The 21,293-nt window shown below is 45.2% G+C and overlaps 2 protein-coding genes across 2 annotated transcripts in view; one reads left to right on the top strand and one right to left on the bottom strand.

Moving 5' to 3' along the window:
• The first annotated feature begins 14 nt into the window (after positions 1–14).
• Positions 15–9,355, top strand: nip7 (NIP7 nucleolar pre-rRNA processing protein). Its single transcript, XM_078210728.1, has 5 exons — positions 15–504; positions 1,991–2,077; positions 2,370–2,508; positions 6,712–6,852; positions 8,729–9,355. Exons 1-5 carry the CDS (start codon positions 449–451, stop codon positions 8,846–8,848), a joined length of 543 nt encoding a protein of 180 aa, XP_078066854.1. The 5' UTR covers positions 15–448; the 3' UTR covers positions 8,849–9,355.
• An 11,413-nt stretch (positions 9,356–20,768) lies between these two features.
• dpep1 (dipeptidase 1) overlaps positions 20,769–21,293 on the bottom strand; it is a 37,355-nt gene continuing 36,830 nt past the window's right edge. The window contains exon 10 of the mRNA XM_078210238.1: positions 20,769–20,986. Coding sequence (XP_078066364.1) covers positions 20,819–20,986 — 168 coding nt within the window. The 3' untranslated portion in view covers positions 20,769–20,818. The remainder of the gene's footprint in view (positions 20,987–21,293) is intronic.

The following is a 21,293-nucleotide window of genomic DNA, read 5'->3' as shown; positions in this document are numbered from 1 at the left end:
AAGAGTTCCGAGGCCGGGCCGCACACAATCTGTCAACACCGCTGGCCAAGACAGCCTGCTTCATGGTGACACTTTAACCGGACAGAACCACAGCCAGTGTGCTCGTCGCAATTTATAATTAAATGTTGCACCAATATCCCTCCCATTGCCCAATAGCGACAAATTATTTTTTTTAAAAAATTTCCGCTGTTTAAAAGCGCCACACAATTCAGCAGCGGCGTTTTAAATTTGCAATTTAATTATTTTCTCAAGGATTTGCGAGGCTGGGTTCCTGTGGTTGCCCTGGTTACGGCCCAGTTTTCGATCCTGGCCCGGTGGTTGCCCTGGTTACGGCCCAGTTTCCGATCCTGGCCCGGTGGTTGCCCTGCGTTACGGCACGGTTTCCGGTTCCGGCCCGGTGGTCGCCCTAGTTCCGGTTCCGGTTCGGCTGAGCGCGTGCGGGTTGGAGATGAGGCCGCTGACGGAGGAAGAGACCCGGCTCCTGTTCGAGAAACTGGCCAAATAGTGAGGCCGGGGACTGGGGGCTGCTGCCGGTTTATTGTACCGGAATATCCCGGTGTTCAGTGGTTGCCCGAATCTCTGTGGGTGCCTTGGCTCAGAGGAGGAATCCAGGCTTAAGAGATGTAGAGGGGTGGGTGGGATCCACCATTATACATACGTGTGTATATATGTATGTACATGTGTGTATATTTATATACATATATATGTATGTGTATATATATTACGTACAGGAGTGACACAGTGGTTAGCACTGCTGCTTCACAGCTCCAGTGGATTCGATTCCCGGCTCGGGTCACTGGCTGTGTGGAGTTTGCACATTCTCCCCGTGTCTGCGTGGGTTTCCTCCGGGTGCTCCGGTTTCCTCCCACACTCCAAAGACGTGCAGGTCAGGTGGATTGGCCATGATTAAATTGTCCCCGGGATAAGTATGTGGGCTTATGTGAAAAGGCCTGGGTGGGATCCTCTCCCACCCAGTTGGTGCAGACTCCACGGGCCAAATGGCTGTCTTCTGCAATGTAGGGATTCTATTCTATGCGCTACTTGTTGTCCAATCCGGAAGAAGCTTTTGGAGATTTAACAATGTGGCTGAAACTTAGATTTCCAGCTACTGGGATATTTTAGTTCGTGTTACACTTAATATTGGGAGCATTTTGTTTAAGAAAAAGACTTTGGACTGATGCATGTTGCTGGGACAGAGTAGTGGCAGTTATGATGCATCTCATCCCACAGTGCCGATCTTGGAGTGCTTAATTTCAACAATCTTGAAATGAAAAATATTTATTTCCCAGCACCAATATACAATCATCTTGATGAGCAGAGAACTCAATTAAAAAAGCCACAATAAATACGTGTTGAATGCTGTTGGAAAATCCATATGCCAGAAATGTGCGAGCACTGACTCCTGAATCTGGCACTGCTGCCTCATAGCCCCAGGGACCCAGTTGGGTCACTGTCTGTGCAGAGTCTCCATGTTCCCCCCACGTCTGTGTGGGTTTGCTCCGGTTTCCTCCCACAGTCCGAAAGACATGCTGGTTAGGTGCATTGGCCATGCTAAATTCTTCCTCCGTGTACTTGAACAGGCGCCGGAGTGTGGCGATTATGGGATTTTCACAGTAACTTTATTGCAGTGTTAATGTAAACCTACTTGTGACACAAATAAACTTAAAACTTACTGGTATGTTGACATAAAATTGTGTCGTATTGTTTTGCGTTGCCTTATTTGCTTTTTTTAAAAAAAAATCCTCATTGTGCATTATTAAGGTTTTCTTTCGCAAGATTCCATTGGTCCTAAACTTCTCATAGTTGTAAGTGGGCACTTTTACAAGTTATTAATCATTTTAGTGGGCAGTTATATCTCTACACTATGTACTGGTTCTTGTATCGTCGTCTTTTAAGTACTGTTTGGCAAATAGAACACTACCTTTGGAACACAAAAGCAACAAGGCACTTTAATTTCTGCTCTCATTTTATAATGTTTGACTATTTTCAGTATTGGAGAGAATATTAAATTACTGGTGGATCGTCCGGATGGAACCTACTGCTTCCGTTTACACAAAGATCGTGTTTATTACGTCAGGTGAGAAGTGAAACAAATTTTTATTCCTGTGCTGCTGGCCTTGAGGGAGGAAGAGATTTCAGCTGAAGTATATTGGAGGTTGGGGAATTGAGGAATGAATCCATTTAAGGATGAGGCACAATGAATTTGTGCAGAAGAGCAGAATGAACATTTGTGAAAGCATGTATTACATAATGGCTCTAATTAAGGGTTTCTTAAAATAAGATTTATTTGTGTAGGAATTGCCTGAAAGGACATTGTCACAAAATATCACACTTACACTTACCTGAAATTTTTGTATTTTCTGTTGTAGTGAGAAAATCCTGAAATTGGCAACAAATATATCTCGTGATAAACTTGTTTCGTTGGGAACCTGCTTTGGAAAATTCACCAAAACTTTAAAATTTCGACTTCACGTTACAGCGCTCGACTATCTTGCTCCTTATGCTAAGGTAGGTGATGTGGTGTTCTATTAACTGGTAGAAGCATAACTGAATAGGGCGAAGTCACTATGGTTTCATCACGGGGCAGTCATGCCTGACAAATCTGTTAGAATCTTTTGAGGAGGTGGCGATCCACTGGCTCTCCTTTAAACAAAGGAGAGCCAGTGGATGTTATCTACTTGGATTTCCAGCAGGGCTTTGACACAGGAGACTGCTGAGTAAGATAAGCGCCTGTGGTGTTAGAAGCAAGGGACTAGCATGTATAGAAGATTGGCTGACTGGTAAAAGGCAGAGAGTGGGGATAAAGAAGTCTTTTTCTGGATGGCAGCCGGTGACTAGTGGAATTCCGCAGGGGTCAGTGTTAGGACCACGACTTTTCACTTTATACATCAATGATCGAGATGAAGGAACTGAGGCTAAATGCAGTATCCCTAAACTTTTCTGTCATGTTTAGTGACTGAGTACTGCGACCTCATGTAATTTGATGCTGAATCTATGGGCCTGATAACTGTGCAGTGAAGGAGGGGCAGGGCAACTCATACAGCAGCTTCTGGATTTTCAGGCTTTACTGCACAAGTGTGGCTGTGAAGACCAGGTCATTGAGTGCATTTAAGACAGAGATAGGTTCTTGATTGATGAGGGGATCAAAGTTTATGGTGAAAAAGTGGGAGAATTGGGCTGAGAAGCTTTATCAGCCATGATTCAATGGCGGAGCAGACTCGATGGGCTGAATGGCCAAATTCTGTTCCTATGTCTCCTGGTCTGAGGAATGGAAATTTGGTGCTATTTTAATCTGGGCAATGCTGAAACTGTTGATACATTGTTGAAATGGGTCGGCACGATGGCACAATGGTTAGCACTGCTGCCTCGCAGCGCTGGGGACCCAGGTCCAATTCTGGCCTCAGGTGACTGTGTGTGGCGTTTGCACATTCTCCCCGTGTCTGCATGGGTTTCTTCTGGGTGCTCTAATTTCCTCCCACAGTCCAAAGATGTGCGGGTTAGGTGGATTGGCCATGGTGAATTGACTCTAGTGTTGGGGATAGAAACATAGAACATAGAAAATCTACAGCACAAACAGGCCCTTCGGCCCACAAGTTGTGCCGAACACATCCCTACCTTCTAGACCTACCTATAACCCTCCATCCGATTACGCTCCATGTACTCATCCAGGAGTCTCTTAAAAGACCCTATTCAGTTCGCCTCCACCACCACTGACGGCAGCCGATTCCACTCGCCCACCACCCTCTGTGTGAAAAACTTACCCCTAACATCTCCCCTGTACCTGCCCCCCAGCACCCTAAACCTGTGTCCTCTCGTAGCAGACATTTCCACCCTGGGAATAAGCCTCTGAGAGTCCACCCGATCTATGCCTCTCAACATCTTATACACCTCTATGAGGTCTCTTCTCATCCTTCGTCTCTCCAAGGAGAAAAGACCAAACTCCCTCAGCCTATCCTCATAAGGCATGCCACTCAATCCAGGCAACATCCTTGTAAATCTCCTCTGCACCCTTTCAATCTTTTCCACATCCTTCCTATAGTGAGGCGACCAGAACTGAGCACAGTACTCCAAGTGGGGTCTGACGAGGGTCTTATATAGCTGCATCATTATCCCTGGACTCCTAAACTCAATCCCTCGATTGATAAAGGCCAGCACACCATACGCCTTCTTAACCACCTCCTCCACCTGCGGGGCCGATTTCAGAGTCCTATGGACCCGGACCCCAAGGTCCTTCTGATCCTCTACAGTACTAAGAGTCTTTCCCTTTATATTGTACTCCTTCATCCCATTTGACATACCAAAATGGACCACGACGCATTTATCTGGGTTGAAATCCATCTGCCACTTGTCCGCCCAGTCTTGCATCCTATCTATGTCCCTCTGTAACTTCTGACATCCCTCCAGACTATCCACAACCCCACCAACCTTCGTGTCGTCGGCAAACGTACCAACCTATCCCTCAGCTTTCTCATCCAGGTCATTTATGAAAATGACAAACAGCAAGGGTCCCAGAACAGATCCCTGGGGCACACCACTGGTGACCGACCTCCATTTAGAAAAAGACCCATCTATACCCACTCTCTGCCTCCTTTGGGCAACGATGGTAGTCATGATGTGGAGATGCCGGCGTTGGACTGGGGTAAGCACAGTAAGAAGTCTCACAACACCAGGTTAAAGTCCATGATGCTCCACGTCTCCAGCTTCCGCCCTAAACACGTAAAAGAAGCCATCCCCTACGGAGAAGCCCTCCGAATACACAGGATCTGCTCAGATGAGGAGGATCGCAACAGACACCTCCAGACGCTGAAAGATGCCCTCATAAGAACAGGATATGGCGTTCGACTCATCGATCAACAGTTCCGACGCGCCACAGCAAAAAACCGCACCGACCTCCTCAGAAGACAAACACGGGACACGGTGGACAGAGTACCCTTCGTCGTCCAGTACTTCCCCGGAGCGGAGAAGCTACGGCATCTCCTCCGGAGCCTTCAACATGTCATTGATGAAGACGAACATCTTGCCAAGGCCATCCCCACACCCCCACTTGCCTTCAAAGAACCACGCAACCTCAAACAGACCATTGTCCACAGCAAACTACCCAGCCTTCAGGAGAACAGTGACCACGACACCACACAACCCTGCCACTGCAACCTCTGCAAGACGTGCCGGATCATCGACACGGATGCCATCATCTCACGTGAGAACACCATCTACCAGGTACACGGTACATACTCTTGCAACTCGGCCAACGTTGTCTACCTGATACGCTGCAAGAAAGGATGTCCCGAGGCATGGTACATTGGGGAAACCATGCAGACGAGATAACCACTCCATCTGACGAAGGAGCTGTGCACCGAAAGCTTATGGTATTTGCTACCAAATAAACCTGTTGGACTTTAACCTGGTGTTGTGAGACTTCTTACTGTCCTTTGGGCAAGCCAGTTCTGGATCCATCATAGAACCATAGAAAATTACAGCTCAGAAACAGGCCTTTTGGCCCTTCTTGTCTGTGCCGAACCATTTTTTGCCTAGTCCCACTGACCTGCACTTGGACCATATCCCTCCATACCCCTCTCATCCATGAACCCGTCCAAGTTTTTCTTAAATGTTAAAAGTGACCCCGCATTTACCACTTTATCCGGCAGCTCATTCCACACTCCCACCACTCTCTGCGTGAAGAAGCCCCCCCTAATATTCCCTTTAAACTTTTCTCCTTTCACCCTTAACCCATGCCCTCTGGTTTTTTTCTCCCCTAGCCTCAGCGGAAAAAGCCTGCTTGCATTCACTCTATCTATACCCATCAAAATCTTATACACCTCTATCAAATCTCCCCTCAATCTTCTACGCTCCAGGGAATAAAGTCCCAACCTATTCAATCTCTCTCTGTAACTCAGCTTCTCAAGTCCCGGCAACACCGGGCCGCAGCCCCTTGGATCCCATGCCCTCTCACTTTTTCTAGAAGCCTTGCATGGGGGACCTTATCGAACGCCTTGCTAAAATCCATATAAACCACATCTACTGCCTTCCCTTCGTCAATGTGTTTAGTCACATTTTCGAAGAACTCCACCAGGCTCGTAAGGCACGATCTGCCCTTGGCAGAGCCATGCTGAGTATTCTTGAGCATACTAAATCTCTCTCAATGCTCATATATCCTGTCCCTCATGATCTTCTCCATCAGTTTACCAACCACTGAGGTTAGACTCACCGGTCGGTAATTACCTGGGCTATCTCTATTCCCCTTCTTGAAAATAGGAACCACATCCGCAATCCTCCGGCACCTCTCCCGTCTCCATCGACGATGCAAAGATCATCGCCAGAGGCTCTGCAATCTCTTCCCTCGCCTCCCACAGTAACCTGGGGTACATCCCATCCGGACCCGACGACTTATCTATCTTGATGCCATTCAAAGATTCCAGCACAACCTCTTTCTTAAAGTCCACATTGGATTAGCAGGGTAAATTGAACCTAGCGTTAGGGGGATTAGCAGGGTAAATATGTGGGGTTACGGGAATAGGGCCTGGTGGGATTGTGGTTGGTGCGGTCTTGATGGGCCGAATGGCCTCCTTCTGCACTGTAAGGACTCTCTGATTCTGTGTATTTCATGAACATTAGAATGCTGAATATTTGAGAATGCATGTGTGCCTTCATTCTTATTTCTATCATATTTTAAATTGTGCAGATATGCATGGTAATTGTTTCTTTTTGTTTCAGTATAAAGTGTGGGTGAAACCTGGAACAGAACAATCTTTCCTGTACGGAAACCATATATTGAAATCTGGTTTGGGCCGGATTACAGAAAGCACAGCCCAATACCAAGGCGTAGTTGTATACTCCATGGCTGACGTTCCATTGGTAAGAGAATGGCTTGTCTGCCCCTCAACAACAACTGAAACGTAACCAGCACCATTATTTTAGAGGGAGTAAAATAGACAAACTCTCACCATAATGAGAGTTACCAAGGAGTAACAATCACAATCAGAGTGTCGCTCCTTTTTACTTGCCCACATTGAGAGTTGCAAATTACTTGCCCAAACTTCCAATCCGGACTCCGTGAGGAATGTCCAGCGCATCAGCTCCAGAGTCCCATCAGTATGGGCCAGTAGCATCGGGGGAAGTGAAACCATGCCTGTTTTTGTAGCATTAGCTGCTGTAACTCAGTCAGCTTGCAGGTCGGGGATGGGAAGGAGGTCAGAAGAGTAGTCGTGGGAGTGGGGGGGGCGGAGTTAGATGTCAGTGGAATGGGTGGTGGGGTGTTGGTCAGTTGCGACGATAGTCGAGGATGAAGGAGTTGGGGGTGGGAGGGTACTCGGGTGGGCAAGGGGGGCAGTGTGGACGTGGGGTCCGATGGGTAACCAGGAGCTGGGGGGAGGTCAATGGGAACGGGAAGTCGGGAGGGCTGGTGGGGGGGTTGGTCAGTATTATGGTTACCCAGAGGAGTTGGAAGTGGTTTAATCCGTCTAAGGTTTCCTGGGTAACTTCTATTGGGTGGATCAGAACCATCTGAAGTCTCAGAAATTGGAGTATTGAATCGTTCCATGTGCAGAGTCATTGTCTAATGGAAATTTGAACTTCCCGGGCAAATCCCATGTGGTGATTGTGTGGAGTCTTCCGAGAGGGAATACCCCACTGCATTTTCTGGGACACCTCCGGAGTTCTGGGCCCATATATCATGGTTCACTCTTAAGATATTACTATTTTATTGGCTGCAGTGACATTTAACATTAATTTTCTAAGATTTGCTTCACAATCTGAAATCAAGTAAGTTAACTCTATCATGAATGGTCCTAAATATAGCTGTCTGATCTAATTTGAGTCTAAAATTAGTTTATTTTTAGTTCGTGCACTTTCTACCTCCAAGCTAAAGGGACTGAGTAAAATAATTTTCTGAGCGTTTGATTATTTTTTACAACACTAATCAACTTCAGGGTTATGATTCACAATGTTGACATCTGTTGTTTATCCTTCTGGCTTTTTGAGTAGCAACAGGAATCTGATGAACACTAAGCTGTTGTCTTAGTTGACAGATTATTATCTAAATGGAGAGTGACTGCAGGTAAGTGAATTACAGAGGGTGTTCTAGTGCATGAATCACAAAAAGCTAGCAAGCTGGTCCAAAAAGTAGTCAAGAAGGCAAATGGTATTTTGACCTTAAAAAGGATATAATAATGGTGGAGGCAGTCCAATGAAGATTCACCTGGCTAATTCCTGGGATGAGATGATTGTCCCATCAAGAGACTAAATAGTCTGGGTCTGTGTTCCTTGGATCTTAAAAGAGTGAGGGGTGACCTTATTCAAACATATAAGATCCTGAGTGGGCTTGACAGGGTAGATGGTGAGATGTTTTCACTCGTGGGAGAGTCTCGAGCAAGAGGGGATAGCTACAAGATAAAGGACCGATCATTTAAAACTGAGATGCATAGAAATTTCTTCTGAGGGTAGTGAATCTCTAGAATTCTCTGCCCCAAAGGGTAGTGGAGGCTGAATCATTAGAAGTATTTACAATGAAGGTGGATAAATATTTGATAGATTAGGGAATAGAGGGCTAAAGGAAAACGGTACAGAAAAGCAGCAGAGGCTGTCATAGATCAGCCATAATCGTATTGAATGGCGGAGCAGGCGTAAAGGGCCTGGTGACCTACTGCTTCTATTTTCTTGTCTTGTGTTCTTGTGTGTTGTGTCAAATTATTTAATTCACAGCGTATAAAACATTCTTGAATTATTTCTGAAGGGCTTTGGAGTTGCTGCAAAGTCGACCCAGGAGTGCCGGAAAGTGGACCCTATGGCAATTGTTGTATTTCACCAGGCTGATGTTGGCGAGTATATTCGAAACGAGGACACGCTCACATAACTTCATCTTATCAATCGCTTAAAAAGACTGTCGTTCTCAAGCTGTGGAGATTTATCATCAAGGGTCACATTTTACTAACCAAGTTCCTCTGGCATCCTCACGAGGAAATGCACAACGGACAATTTTGATGGAGAAATGAAGTGAATTCAACTAACTTTCATCCGAGCTATAAATATGTAAGCAATATACTTCCAAGTTAGCATCTTTTGTAAACCTAACAGGTTATTCGTTCAGGGCACTTTGGAAAATGTTACTGGTGATTGAGTCTGTTCTTTTCACTTGTTATAAATTATATTGAAATTTCAGATAATGGGGTAATTTAGTAGATTTGACTTCTGAAAATCCTAAAATCCAATTTGTTATAAAGAGAGATACGAGATAGGATCGTCATAGGCATCTCTATACACATGGTTCATTCACAGGTAATTGGCATGTTTTAATTAGAAAGCATTGAAGACCATTTTGATATGTTTGAATAAATGTAATTAAAGAAACAATTCACTTTCACTTTCTTTGAATGTATTAGTCATTTGTCCTAGGCCCAAACTTTAGCCTCTTCGTCAATGACGTTCCTTCCATCATTAGGTCAGAAGTGGGGATGTTCAGCACCATTCGTGACTCTGCAGATACTGAAGTAGTCCATGTTCAAATGCATCAGGACCTGGGCAATATTTAGGCCTGCGCTGACCATACAAGTGCCAGGTAATGACCATCTCCAACAAGAAAGCATCTGAACAATTCCCCTTGACATTCAATGGCATTACCGTCGCCGAATCTCCCACTATCAACATCCAGGGGGGGTTACCATTGACCAGAAACTGAACTGGACTAGCCATATAGATACTGTGACAACAAGAGCAGATCAAAGGCTAGGAGTCCTACAGCAAGTAACTCACCTCTTGACTCCCCATGTTCACCATCTACAAGGCAGAAATCAGGTGTGTGATGGAATACTCTCCAATGACCTGGATGGGTGCAACTCCAGCAACACTCGAAGCTGCACACCTTCAGGACAAAGCAACCTGCTTGATTGGCACCATATCCACATTCAATCCCTCCACCACCGGCGCACAATATAGCTCTGTGAACAATCCGTAAGATACACTGCAGGAACTCACCAAGGCACCTTAGGCAACTCTTTCCAAACCCTGACTACTATCTAGAACAGGCTTGCAAACTCTGCACAGCATGTGACCCAAGCTGGGAATCGAACCTGTGTCCTTGGCACTGTGAGGCAGCAGTGCTAACCACTGTGCTACCATACAAAAGGGGGAAAATGAGTCCAGCCCACCATCAGGTTCAGCTGCTGAAAGACCAGCTATGTCTTTCCTCTTTGCCCGCTCCCGACGCTGCCCGCTGTATAGTGCAGCCGGTTTTTTATGCTCCCAGCGAACCCCCCAGGTAACTGCCTTTTATACTAAGACTCAACCTCCCAGAATCCCCTTCAGCTGACCTCACTTCCTCAATTCAAAACCCTGAAAAAAGCCCGCGAAATATACTAGGAATACCCTTAAATGAATAAATAAATAATTAAATCACTTCTTAGCTTACTCTCAGCACTCCTGCTAAGACTCTCTCCCCCAGTCTCACTCCAGTTAAACAACGAGGAATTTGGATGTGGTTGCGGTGACAGAGACTTGGTTGAAAGAGGGACAGGACTGGCAGCTGAATATTCCAGGGTACAAGTGTTTTAGGCGAGACAGAGGAGGGGCCAAAAGAGGTGGGGGAGTAGCGGTATTAGTTGGAGAGCATATTACAACGGTGCAGAGGGAGGACAATTCAGAGGAGTCGTGTAACGAGTCACTCTGGGTGGAGCTTAGAAACAGGAAAGGCGCAGTCACTATGTTGGGGGTGTACTACAGGCCCCCCAACAGCCCAAGGGAAGTGGAAGAATGGATATGTCAGGAGGTACTGGATAGGTGCAGGAAATATAGGGTTGTTGTAGTGGGAGACTTCAATTTCCCTGGTATAGACTGGAAATCGCTGAGGGCAGGGACTCTGGATGGGGAGGAATTTGTAAAATGTGTACAGGAGGGTTCGTTGGAACAATATGTGGACAGCCCGACTAGAGAGGGGGCTATACTGGACCTGGTACTGGGGAATGAGCCCGGTCAGGTCTTCAAAGTTTTGGTTGGGGAACATGTGGCAAATAGTGACCACAATTCTGTTAGCTTTAGGATAGTGATGGAAAAGGATGAGTGGTGTCCCAAGGGTAAGGTGTTGGATTGGGGGAAGGCTAACTTTATTGGGATCAGGCAGAAATTGGCAGCTCTTGATTGGGAGAGGCTGTTTGAGGGTAAATCCACATCTGGTATGTGGCAGTCTTTTAAGGAACGGTTGTTAGGGCTACAGGACAAGCATGTGCCTGTAAAAAAGAAGGATAGGAAGGGTAGGATTAGAGAACCATGGATAACCAGGGAAATTGAGGGACTGGTCAAAAAGAAAAGAGAGGCGTATGTTAGGTCCAGGCAGCTAAAAACGGAGGGAGCTCTGGAGGAGTACAATGAAAGTAGGAAAGTACTCAAACGGGGAATTAGAAGAGCAAAAAGGGGTCACGAAATGTTCTTGGCAGACAGGATTAAGGAAAATCCCAAGGCATTTTATTCATACGTTAGGAACAAAAGGGTTGTTAGGGAAAAAATCGGACCTCTCAGGGACAAAAGTGGGGACTTATGCTTGGAGCCCAAAGAAGTAGGGGAGATCCTAAATGAATACTTTGCGTCGGTATTCACAAAGGAGAGGGATGTGTTGACTGGGAGTGTCTCTGAGGGGAGTGTTGAACCGTTGGAGAAAATCTCCATTACAAAGGAGGAAGTGTTAGGTTTGTTAGAGAATATAAAGACTGACAAATCCCCAGGGCCTGATGGAATCTATCCAAGGCTGCTCAGGGAGACGAGAGGTGAAATCGTTGGGCCTCTGACGCAAATCTTTGTCTCGTCACTGGACACAGGTGAGGTCCCAGAGGATTGGAGGATAGCCAATGTGGTCCCGTTATTTAAGAAGGGTAGGAAGGATAACCCGGGTAATTATAGGCCGGTGAGCTTGACGTCCGTGGTGGGGAAGTTGTTGGAGAAGATTCTTAGAGATAGGATGTATGCGCATTTAGAAAGGAATAAACTCATTAACGATAGTCAGCATGGTTTTGTGAGAGGGAGGTCATGCCTCACTAACCTGGTGGTGTTTTTTGAAGAAGTGACCAAAATGGTTGACGAAGGAAGGGCCGTGGATGTTGTCTATATGGACTTTAGTAAAGCGTTTGACAAAGTCCCTCATGGTAGGTTGGTGAAAAAGGTTGGATCCCATGGGATAAAGGGGGAGGTGGCTAGATGGGTGGAGAACTGGCTTGGTCATAGAAGACAGAGGGTGGTAGTGGAAGGGTCTTTTTCCGGCTGGAGGCCTGTGACTAGTGGTGTACCGCAGGGCTCTGTATTGGGACCTCTGCTGTTTGTGATTTATATAAATGATCTGGAAGAAGGAGTAACTGGGGTGATCAGTAAGTTTGCGGACGACACAAAACTGGCAGGACTTGCAGATAGTGAGGAACATTGTCAGAGGCTACAGAAGGATATAGATAGGCTGGAAATTTGGGCAAGGAAATGGCAGATGGAGTTCAATCCTGATAAATGCGAAGTGATGCATTTTGGTGGGAATAATGTAGGGAGGAGCTACACGATAAATGGAAGAACCATAAAGGGTGTAGAGACGCAGAGGGACCTGGGTGTGCAAGTCCACAGATCTTTGAAGGTGACGTCACAGGTGGAGAAGGTGGTGAAGAAGGCATATGGCATGCTTGCCTTTATAGGACGGGGCATAGAGTATAAGAGTTGGGGTCTGATGTTGCAGATGTATAGAACGTTGGTTCGGCCGCATTTGGAATACTGCGTCCAGTTCTGGTCGCCACACTACCAGAAGGACGTGGAGGCTTTGGAGAGAGTACAGAGGAGGTTTACCAGGATGTTGCCTGGTATGGAGGGGCTTGGTTATGAGGCGAGATTGGGGAAACTGGGGTTGTTCTCCTTGGAAAGACGGAGGATGAGGGGAGACTTAATAGAGGTGTATAAAATTATGAAAGGCATAGATAGGGTGAACGGTGGGAAGCTTTTCCCCGGGTCGGTGGTGACATTCACGAGGGGTCATAGGTTCAAGGTGAAGGGGGGGAGGTTTAACACAGATATCAGAAGGACATATTTTACACAGAGGGTCGTGGGGGCCTGGAATGTGTTGCCGGGCAAGGTGGTGGAGGCGGACACACTGGGAACGTTTAAGACTTATCTAGACAGCTATATGAACGGAGTGGGAATGGAGGGATACAAAAGAGTGGTCTAGTTTGGACCAGGGAGCGGCGCGGGCTAATTGTTCCTTGTTTCTCGTTTCAAGGCTTCATTCTATGATCATCTTGCTGGTGCCAGTACAGAGTGAGACTGCGGATAGTTGGGAACCTGTCTCGGGGGCAGGGAATTCATATGGTGTTCGTGGAAGTGGAAATGACTAGGGTTGGGAAGCATTTTCCAATCAGGGCCAGTGTGATCTCCTGGACTCGTTTCGATCGCCTCAGGGGGTCGGAGAGGAATTTCCCAGATTTTTTTTTCCCCATATTGGCCCGGGGTTTTCACTCTGGGTTTTCGCCTCTCCCTGGAGATCACATGGTCTGGAATGGGGGGGTGGGGGTGAGTTAATAGGTTGTGATGAACAAAGCATCGTAGCTGTGAGGGACAGCTCGGTGGATAGGATATTGGTATGTAGATAGGCTGGAAAATTGGGCGGGGATCCTGGATTCAGGATTCAATCCTGGACCGGGGAGCGGCGCGGGCTTGGAGGGCCGAAGGGCCTGTTCCTGTGCTGTATTGTTCTTTGTTCTTGTTCTTTGTCTACTTGCCAGATTTAGTGGCGTGACATGATTAGATCCACAACCCAGTCCTGTTTTCCAATCATATATCCCTTTAATACTCAAATTACACTTGAGTCTTACTCTATTTTTAATCCAGCTCAGGGGGTTTTACAAACAGTCTGCCTTTTTTAACTCCCTTTCAAATTGCCATCCTATGGGTGAGAATGTAGTACTGGGTTCCCAACCGATACTCCCATCCCATCCTTTTTCAGCCCACCCACAACCTAATCAGTGATTCGAATCGGGTATGCCTGGTCTTTCCAAAGGCATGGAAGCGGTGCGTTCCGCATTAGTTCCTCCCACTACTTGCGGCCGATGACTAGTAGAGGTTACTCAATCTGATATCAAGATATTGGGTTTCTTTATCCACTCCCCCGATGTCGGGTTTCTTTATCCACTCCTCCGATCCTCCTGTAGGTAGTTGTACGCATTGTCCCGTGTGCAGGCAAATGCTGGCCTTCAAATATACCGTTGGTGCCTCCATGATTTCACAAGTGCCACCAGGATAAATAAGAACCTTTAAAAATATCAACATCAATCCCCGCCAGTTGGGTGGTTGTTAATTTTTTTAGGGTCCTCATACATCTTTAGTTGACAATAATGCTTCCACTTACTTTCCATCTTTATATCGATCAGCATGCATGTATCACCTGTGGCGATCACCTTGTACAGTCTGTGCCATCATGGTTGGAGACTGCTAGGCTCTGGTCCCACTTTCACTCGTACTTTCTCGCCCACTTGTGATACCTTTAATTTTTCAAACTGCAGTTACTCTAGGTCCTGCACTACCTGGCAATCCATGACCTGCTGCTTTTGCTCTAGGTCCTGCACTACCTGGCAATCCATGACCTGCTATTCTTGCTCTAGGTCCTGCACTACCTGGCAGTCCCTGACCTGCTATTCTTGCTCTAGGTCCTGCACTACCTGGCACTCCCTGACCTGCTACTTTTGCTCTAGGTCCTGCACTACCTGGCACTCCCTGACTTCTTTCCTCATCATGTGCAACTGTTGGCTTAATTCCTCGGATCCTGCCTCTGAGGGGTCCCATACCATTTCCCACTGAACTGACCCCCTTGGGTAGTTACATGGTTTGGCAAGGCATTGACTCAAAAGTTGTGAATCTGGTACTCCGGTCAAAGTGGCTTGTTGGTGCATCAGGAAGCCAGGTAAGACCGTCACCCAGCCTTCCCCAGTTTCCTGAATTGCCTTGGCTAAGGCTGTTTTAAATATTCTGTTCATGCGCTCAACCATCCCAGAACTCTGATATGGTATGTGAACTTTCTGTTTAATTCTCATTTGCTTGCTTGCTTCCTTAATGATTTTCCCAGTGAAATGTGCACCCTGGTCTGAATCCATTTGAGTTGCAACACCCCAACTTGGTATAGTTTTTTTCCGCTAGGATTTTAACCACAGTCAGGGCAGAACAGTTCATGGTGGGGATTGTTTTCCACCCATCTAGTGAATTAATTCTTATTACTGGACAATACCTCTTTCCCTTTGGGGGTAACAAACCTGTAAAATCGATTTTTATGTGTTCCCAGGGTCTCTGGGTTGGGGCTTTATTTTTACTTTATATTGGGCACAGGTAATAAATATGCTGCTGACAGAACTGTGCGGTGTCCCCTGCTGCCCACAAAGACGACCATAGCCTCGCCTACTCCAGGCTCCCACATGATCAGTGTAATGTCCCCCTCACCAACACCAGTTCAGAAGGTCCAACATATTATTCTGTCCAGCAACCTTGTATCCTGGGATAAATCCCTATTAACAGTTTGCCAATACATTTCTGGGCAATTACCTTTCCTTCCTTCAAGCACTATCTGGGGATGCTCCCCACACTTTCCATTCTTCCTTTGAACTAGCATGTAGGCCTAGTATATTCACTTCAGTCCCCTCGCTCACACTGGAGATAGCCAGGTTATCATCTTCCTGCCCTACCGCCTCTTTGGCTGCTTTGTCTGGTCATTGCCTATTTGTCTGGGGTCTTCAACTTTCCACTGGACTCTGATCTTACTGCAATTTCCTTGGACTCCTGAATTAGTTCTTCATGCTGGACTTTCTTTATTCATTCATGGGACATGAGTGTCGCTGGCGGGCCAGCATTTATTGCCCATTCCTAGTTGCCTTTGGAGGGCATTTGAGAGTCAACCACATTGAAGGGCTCTGGAGTCACATGTAGGCCAGACTGGGTAAGGACGGCAGATTTCCTTCCCTAAAGGACATGAGTGAACCAGAAGGGTTTGTCCAACAATCAACAATGGTTTCATGGTCATCAGTAGATTCCTAATTCCAGATAGTTTTTATTGAATACAAATTCCACCATCTGCCGTGGCGGGATTTGAACCCCCACCCCCAGAACATTAGCTGAGTTTCTGGATTAATTGTCTAGTGATAATACCACTTGGCCTCTCCATTGGCTGCCCACTAGAGGTGACATAGCCTCACCCACTCCAGGCTCCCGCATGATCAGTGTAATATCCCCAAAAGCATATCGGCTATCGGTGTAGACATGAACTCGTTTGTGCCTGGATAATTTTAAGTGCCTCTAACAAGGTTCATAAATCTGATATAATTAAAGCAAAACACTGCGGATGCTCGCTGGAATCTGAAACAAAAACAGAAAATGCTCGAAAATCTCAGCGAGCCTGCGGAGAGAGAATAGAGCCGACGTTTCGAGTCTGGATGACCAGCAGAGAGTTTCTCAGTGTCATGCGTCAGCACCTAGTCATGAATATAATCAACGATAATAGTCACCAAACTGCGATCCTGTCATTGCTGGCAGCTGGAGCGGATCGCGTGCTCATCACCAAACTGTCGTGGAGAGAAGTAGGCTGGAAAGCTGTTGCGTTCTGCGTTCCCCGCCAGAGGTCAGACAAAACTTTTGGAGTTGAAAAACTCGGCTTTTATTACAAGCTACAGCAAGGGCTCCAGTACGCCAGCTGGTGGCGCACCACAGAACCCGGAACACAGAGTTGCACAGATATACTTTCAGGTTCCCTTACAAGAAATTAGCATATACCAATCAAAGGTGTACATTTGTTACCGATTATCTGTGTCCAATCACTGTTATTGATCTGGTTTACATGATGTGTACAAACAATTACAGCATATGCCCATCTCCTTAATTATAAAATGTAATCAGTGTAAGGGCACGTACATTCTATCTAATCTCATTTACTACCAGTTACAATTTGACTTAAGCACAGTACCGTTTGGAGAGTTTAAAAGGATTACAACAGCAATTATCCTCCCTTGTCCGATGTCTCAGGTGTGTAAATGAATCCCCTCACAGTATGGATGTTCAATAGATAAACAAACTCTATGTGGAATGGTAAATATTACCACCCCTTTTGTTATCTCCATACAATGTGGTACTAGAACAACTATTAGAGCAATTCCACATTGTTTTTACAGTCTCTGAGACTTTGCACCTGCAGTTCACAGTTTGTGTTATTTTAACCAAACCAATTTATTTAACTTTTTCAGTCTTTCCCTTCAGCCGTGCTTCGAATCCGGCACTGCTCTAGATTACTAGTCCAGTGACAATGCTATTACACCACCACTTCCCTTATTTAAATCTGGTAGCTAAATGGGCTTTATTGTATTTACCATTATAAATGCACAAAAGGAGTTTATAATAAAAATAAACGGAATTTCATCTTTAAAATGGGAATTAATACAACATTTTCCAATCTTCTGCGCTGACAGCTATTTTTGAATCAATTGGCTTTAATCTCACCTCCCATCTCAGGGAGTGCAGTACTTAATCAGACCTTATAAGCACTTATTTCTACCTCTTACCTCTACCTCTTAATTAACATTTGCTATTGGTGGAGATGCTCTTAGATGATTGGTGCCCTTTCTATAATGCGTCTAAATATAACGGAGCTAATACTGTAATCACCAAACACAATGGGGCCAATTTTAACCTAACTCAGCAGTTGGCAAACTGATGGGACTTTGCTCTCGGGGGGGGGGGGGGGCAAATTCTCTATTGCAAATGCTCGCAGACATCAGTTTTGCATCAATTGTTAATCTAGTTAATAAAGTCTTGAATCCCCATTTGCTGACTGGTACCTATTGTTGGTGCTAAGTGGACAGATGTTACTGCTCCTGGGATTGAGAGTGAAAGTGATGGCTCCAGCAGGCAAATGAAAGATACAAAAGTCTGAGGTCACGTACCAACTGATTCAAGAACAGCTTCTTCCCTGCTGCCATCAGACTTTTGAATGGACCTACCTCGTATTAAGTTGATCTTTCTCTACACCCTAGCTTTGACTGTAACACTACATTCTGCACTCTCTCCTCTTCTTCTCTATGAACGGTATGCTTTGTCTGTATGGCACGCAAGAAACAATACTTTTCACTGTGTACTAATACAGGTGACAATAATAAATCAAATCAAATCAAAGGAGGTAAGATCCTGATGCCAGATTATATGGATTTGCTGCGGAAATGCTGAGAGTTAAGGCAGATCTTCTGTGGGACTCATCAGTAAATAGAGTTGCCAATTTTTTAGACAAAAAAAACTACAATCTCGGACTTTTCTCTGAAAGGATTGAATTTTGCTTGGTGCAGCTTATACAGTGGGAATATTTTAGTCATGTGAACTGTACAGTTCTGGTTATTGTTTGATGTTTTAAGGCATTTTCAAATGTTCCTGCAGTGTACGGCGTACTGTTTAATTAGAATTACATTCGACTCAGTTTGTTTACACTGGCAGCGAATTAGATTTGTTTTCATATATGAAGGAGCTTTGAATTAATATCAGTGGGCCGGAGGTAACTTTGCGATCTATCAAAAGATAAAAGCGTGATTTTCTTTGTGGGGATTGTTGTGGCTTTTTGCCCCATTGGCTTCTTCCTAAAGATTGTTGTTTATAATTTGTCACTCTTTCTGAGGCTATATATATATAAAATATATATATACACAAAGTACAAATATTGTAATGCAATCTTTAGCCTCATGGGGGCTCCAAACTGTTTTGCAAGCACCTCATGACAGTAGTTAAACAATCCGTCCCTGGGTATGATTTTTCGGTTTTTCATTCCCTCGAGAAAGGAGTCCCAATGTTTGTTTTTTTTAAATGGTCATGTTCATCATTGTTGCTAATTTTAGTGATTTGTGTATCTGTGCCCTTAGATTCCCTTGCTGTTGTAATCCTTTTAGACTCTCCAAACGGTACTGTGGCATCTTTATTCTTCCTGCTATAATGCACCAACTCACACCGGTCTATATTGAAATTAATTTGCTTTTTACACAGCCATACTGCAAGATCAATAATGTCTTAGTGTATTTTGTTGCATTCTTTGTTTGTATTAACTACCACAACATTGGATTAAAATAGATCCCAAGGCAGAGAACCAGGGAAGTGTTTTTATACAGAGGAATAGACTACACTTAGTGATTAAACCAGAGACCATGTCAGTGTTCAAGAGTAGATCATGTAGGCCAGGGGCTTCCCAAACTGGAGCTCGTGACCCCCAGTGAGATCGCGGGATGGGCAATTGGGATTGAGGCCACCAAGGCAGCAATAGTTGTTGGGGAGTGGAGAGTGACATGTGACAGTCCTGGGATTGGCTTTGAGGTCCCTTAAAATGCATATGAAGTTTTTTTTGTGTTGGTGAGGCCTAATGCAGACTAACAGCAACAAAGGCTGCAAAATAGTAGGTATCCAACATTTCTTTGTACGCCTGTACCCCTCAAGTTTGAACTCCCTCCTTCCTCCCAGTCAACAACCCTCCCCCAGCTTAACAACTCTTCTCCCCCCTGCCCTGAACAAATCCCCCTCCAGTGCTCATCAACTCTCCCCTGCACCCAGGTTCAACAATACTCTTCCCCCTGTCTCCAGTTGCCCAAGTGTGCCCTGACCCCAATTTTCATTTTGGGGTTGAAGTGTTAAAATTGGATCACGACAGGAAAAGGTTTGGAAAGCACTGGTCTAGATAGTTGAAGAAAAGGGGAATAATTTTTACATAATTCGATGAGTCACAAAGCAACCCTGCCTACTAAACAACACAATTCCGAACCAACAGACAGGAATGTCCACAGCTCCAAATATAGTAGACCATGGTATTCCTCTAAACTAAAGTTTATTTACTAGTCACAAGTAGGCTTTCATTCACACTGCAATGAGGTTACTGTAAAAATCCCCTAGTTGCCATACTCCAGCGCCTTTTCAGGTACACTGAGGGTCAATTTGGCATGGCCAATGTACCTAACCAGCACGTCTTTGGAAACCAGAGTACCTGGAGGAAACCCGTGCAGACATGGGGAGAAGGTGCAAACTCCACACAAGCAGTGACTTAAGCCGGGAATCGAACCTGGGTCCCTGGCGCTGTGAGGCAGCAGTGCTAGCCACTGTGCCAGCATGCTGCCCCTGTACTGTGCGATGTACAACACTGCACTATGATTTTATAGAATATCTGTCTGTTAAATTAAAAGGGGAGAATATCATGATTGAATTTTCTTTCAGATAGGACCCCAACTTGGTGCCTCGAATTTTAATTGGAAATTCCACTTGGGTCTCAATGTTGGAATTCTAGGTATTGCTACAACATTTTAATTGTATGTCTTGAGTGAGAGACGGGGGGGGGGGGTGGGGTGGTGTATAGGAATTGTTCTTGCCCTGCTTTAGTGCAACTGTAATCTGCAGGAAATTCTTGCAAGGGTAGAAAGACCCAGATTGTCTGTTTCCTGTGTTTTGCGTCTGCAATGGAGGGAGAAGGGCGAGTTGAACAACAGAAGTTATACTTTTCACTCTCTTTTACAATGTCCAAAATAACGGAGGTATGACTAACCGAGAAAAAGATGTTTTCAGCTTTTACATAGTTTAGACTGTTAAATAAACCAGCCATTGGAAGCAACCAGATGCTGGAACATACCTAAGGGATAGACTTTACATAGGGAACTCTACAGAAGTGACACAAACTGCTATTTATTCCTGTTTTTGCTCACTGTACTGGGTGTTTGGAAGAAACTCCATGGAAATTCTGCCTCTAAATATTTATTTATATTCAAATTGTATTTTCTGGATAGTTGCTTAGGCACTACTACTGAACTTCTATCACCTTATTTAACCCTTATACTAATAAGTAGTGTGCTAGGTAAACTAATGTGACAACTGCAGGCAATAGCACCGGTGGACTTCCATTATTGATTTGCTTCTCATAGCCATAGCCGGTTCTGCATTGATTCTTAACCTGTTCATAAGGAATAGGCTCATCATCTCCAGAAGAGTTGGATTTAAACTAGAAAACAAAGCAGAAATACATATATGTTTGTTCATCCAGTCCGTTACCATTTAGAACTTGCTTAAAATATAATTGCCAGCCAAAATATGAATGGAAAACTTTATTGAAATAATGAATTCCATATTAGTGTCACAAGTCAGCTTACATTAACATTGCAATGAAGTTACTGTGAAAATCCCCTAGTCGCCGCATTCTGGCGCCTGTTCGGGTTACACTGAGGGAGAATTTAGCATGGCCAATGCATCTAACCAGCACGTCTTTCAGACTGTGGGAGGAAACCAGAGCACCTGGAGGAAACCCACGC

This window comes from Mustelus asterias, chromosome 4 (genome assembly GCF_964213995.1).
Source record: "Mustelus asterias chromosome 4, sMusAst1.hap1.1, whole genome shotgun sequence".
Classification (NCBI taxonomy): domain Eukaryota; kingdom Metazoa; phylum Chordata; class Chondrichthyes; order Carcharhiniformes; family Triakidae; genus Mustelus; species Mustelus asterias.
Note: the sequence above shows the minus strand (reverse complement) of the source record. Positions and strands in the feature narration are given on the sequence as shown.

Bases quoted from the DNA above. Each gene is read 5' to 3' on its own strand.
- nip7 (XM_078210728.1), top strand. From the start codon at position 449: ATGAGGCCGCTGACGGAGGAAGAGACCCGGCTCCTGTTCGAGAAACTG. The intron at 2,509-6,711 runs GTAGGTGATGTG...TTTTTGTTTCAG, and splicing joins ATCTTGCTCCTTATGCTAAG to TATAAAGTGTGGGTGAAACC. The intron at 6,853-8,728 runs GTAAGAGAATGG...TTATTTCTGAAG, and splicing joins CCATGGCTGACGTTCCATTG to GGCTTTGGAGTTGCTGCAAA.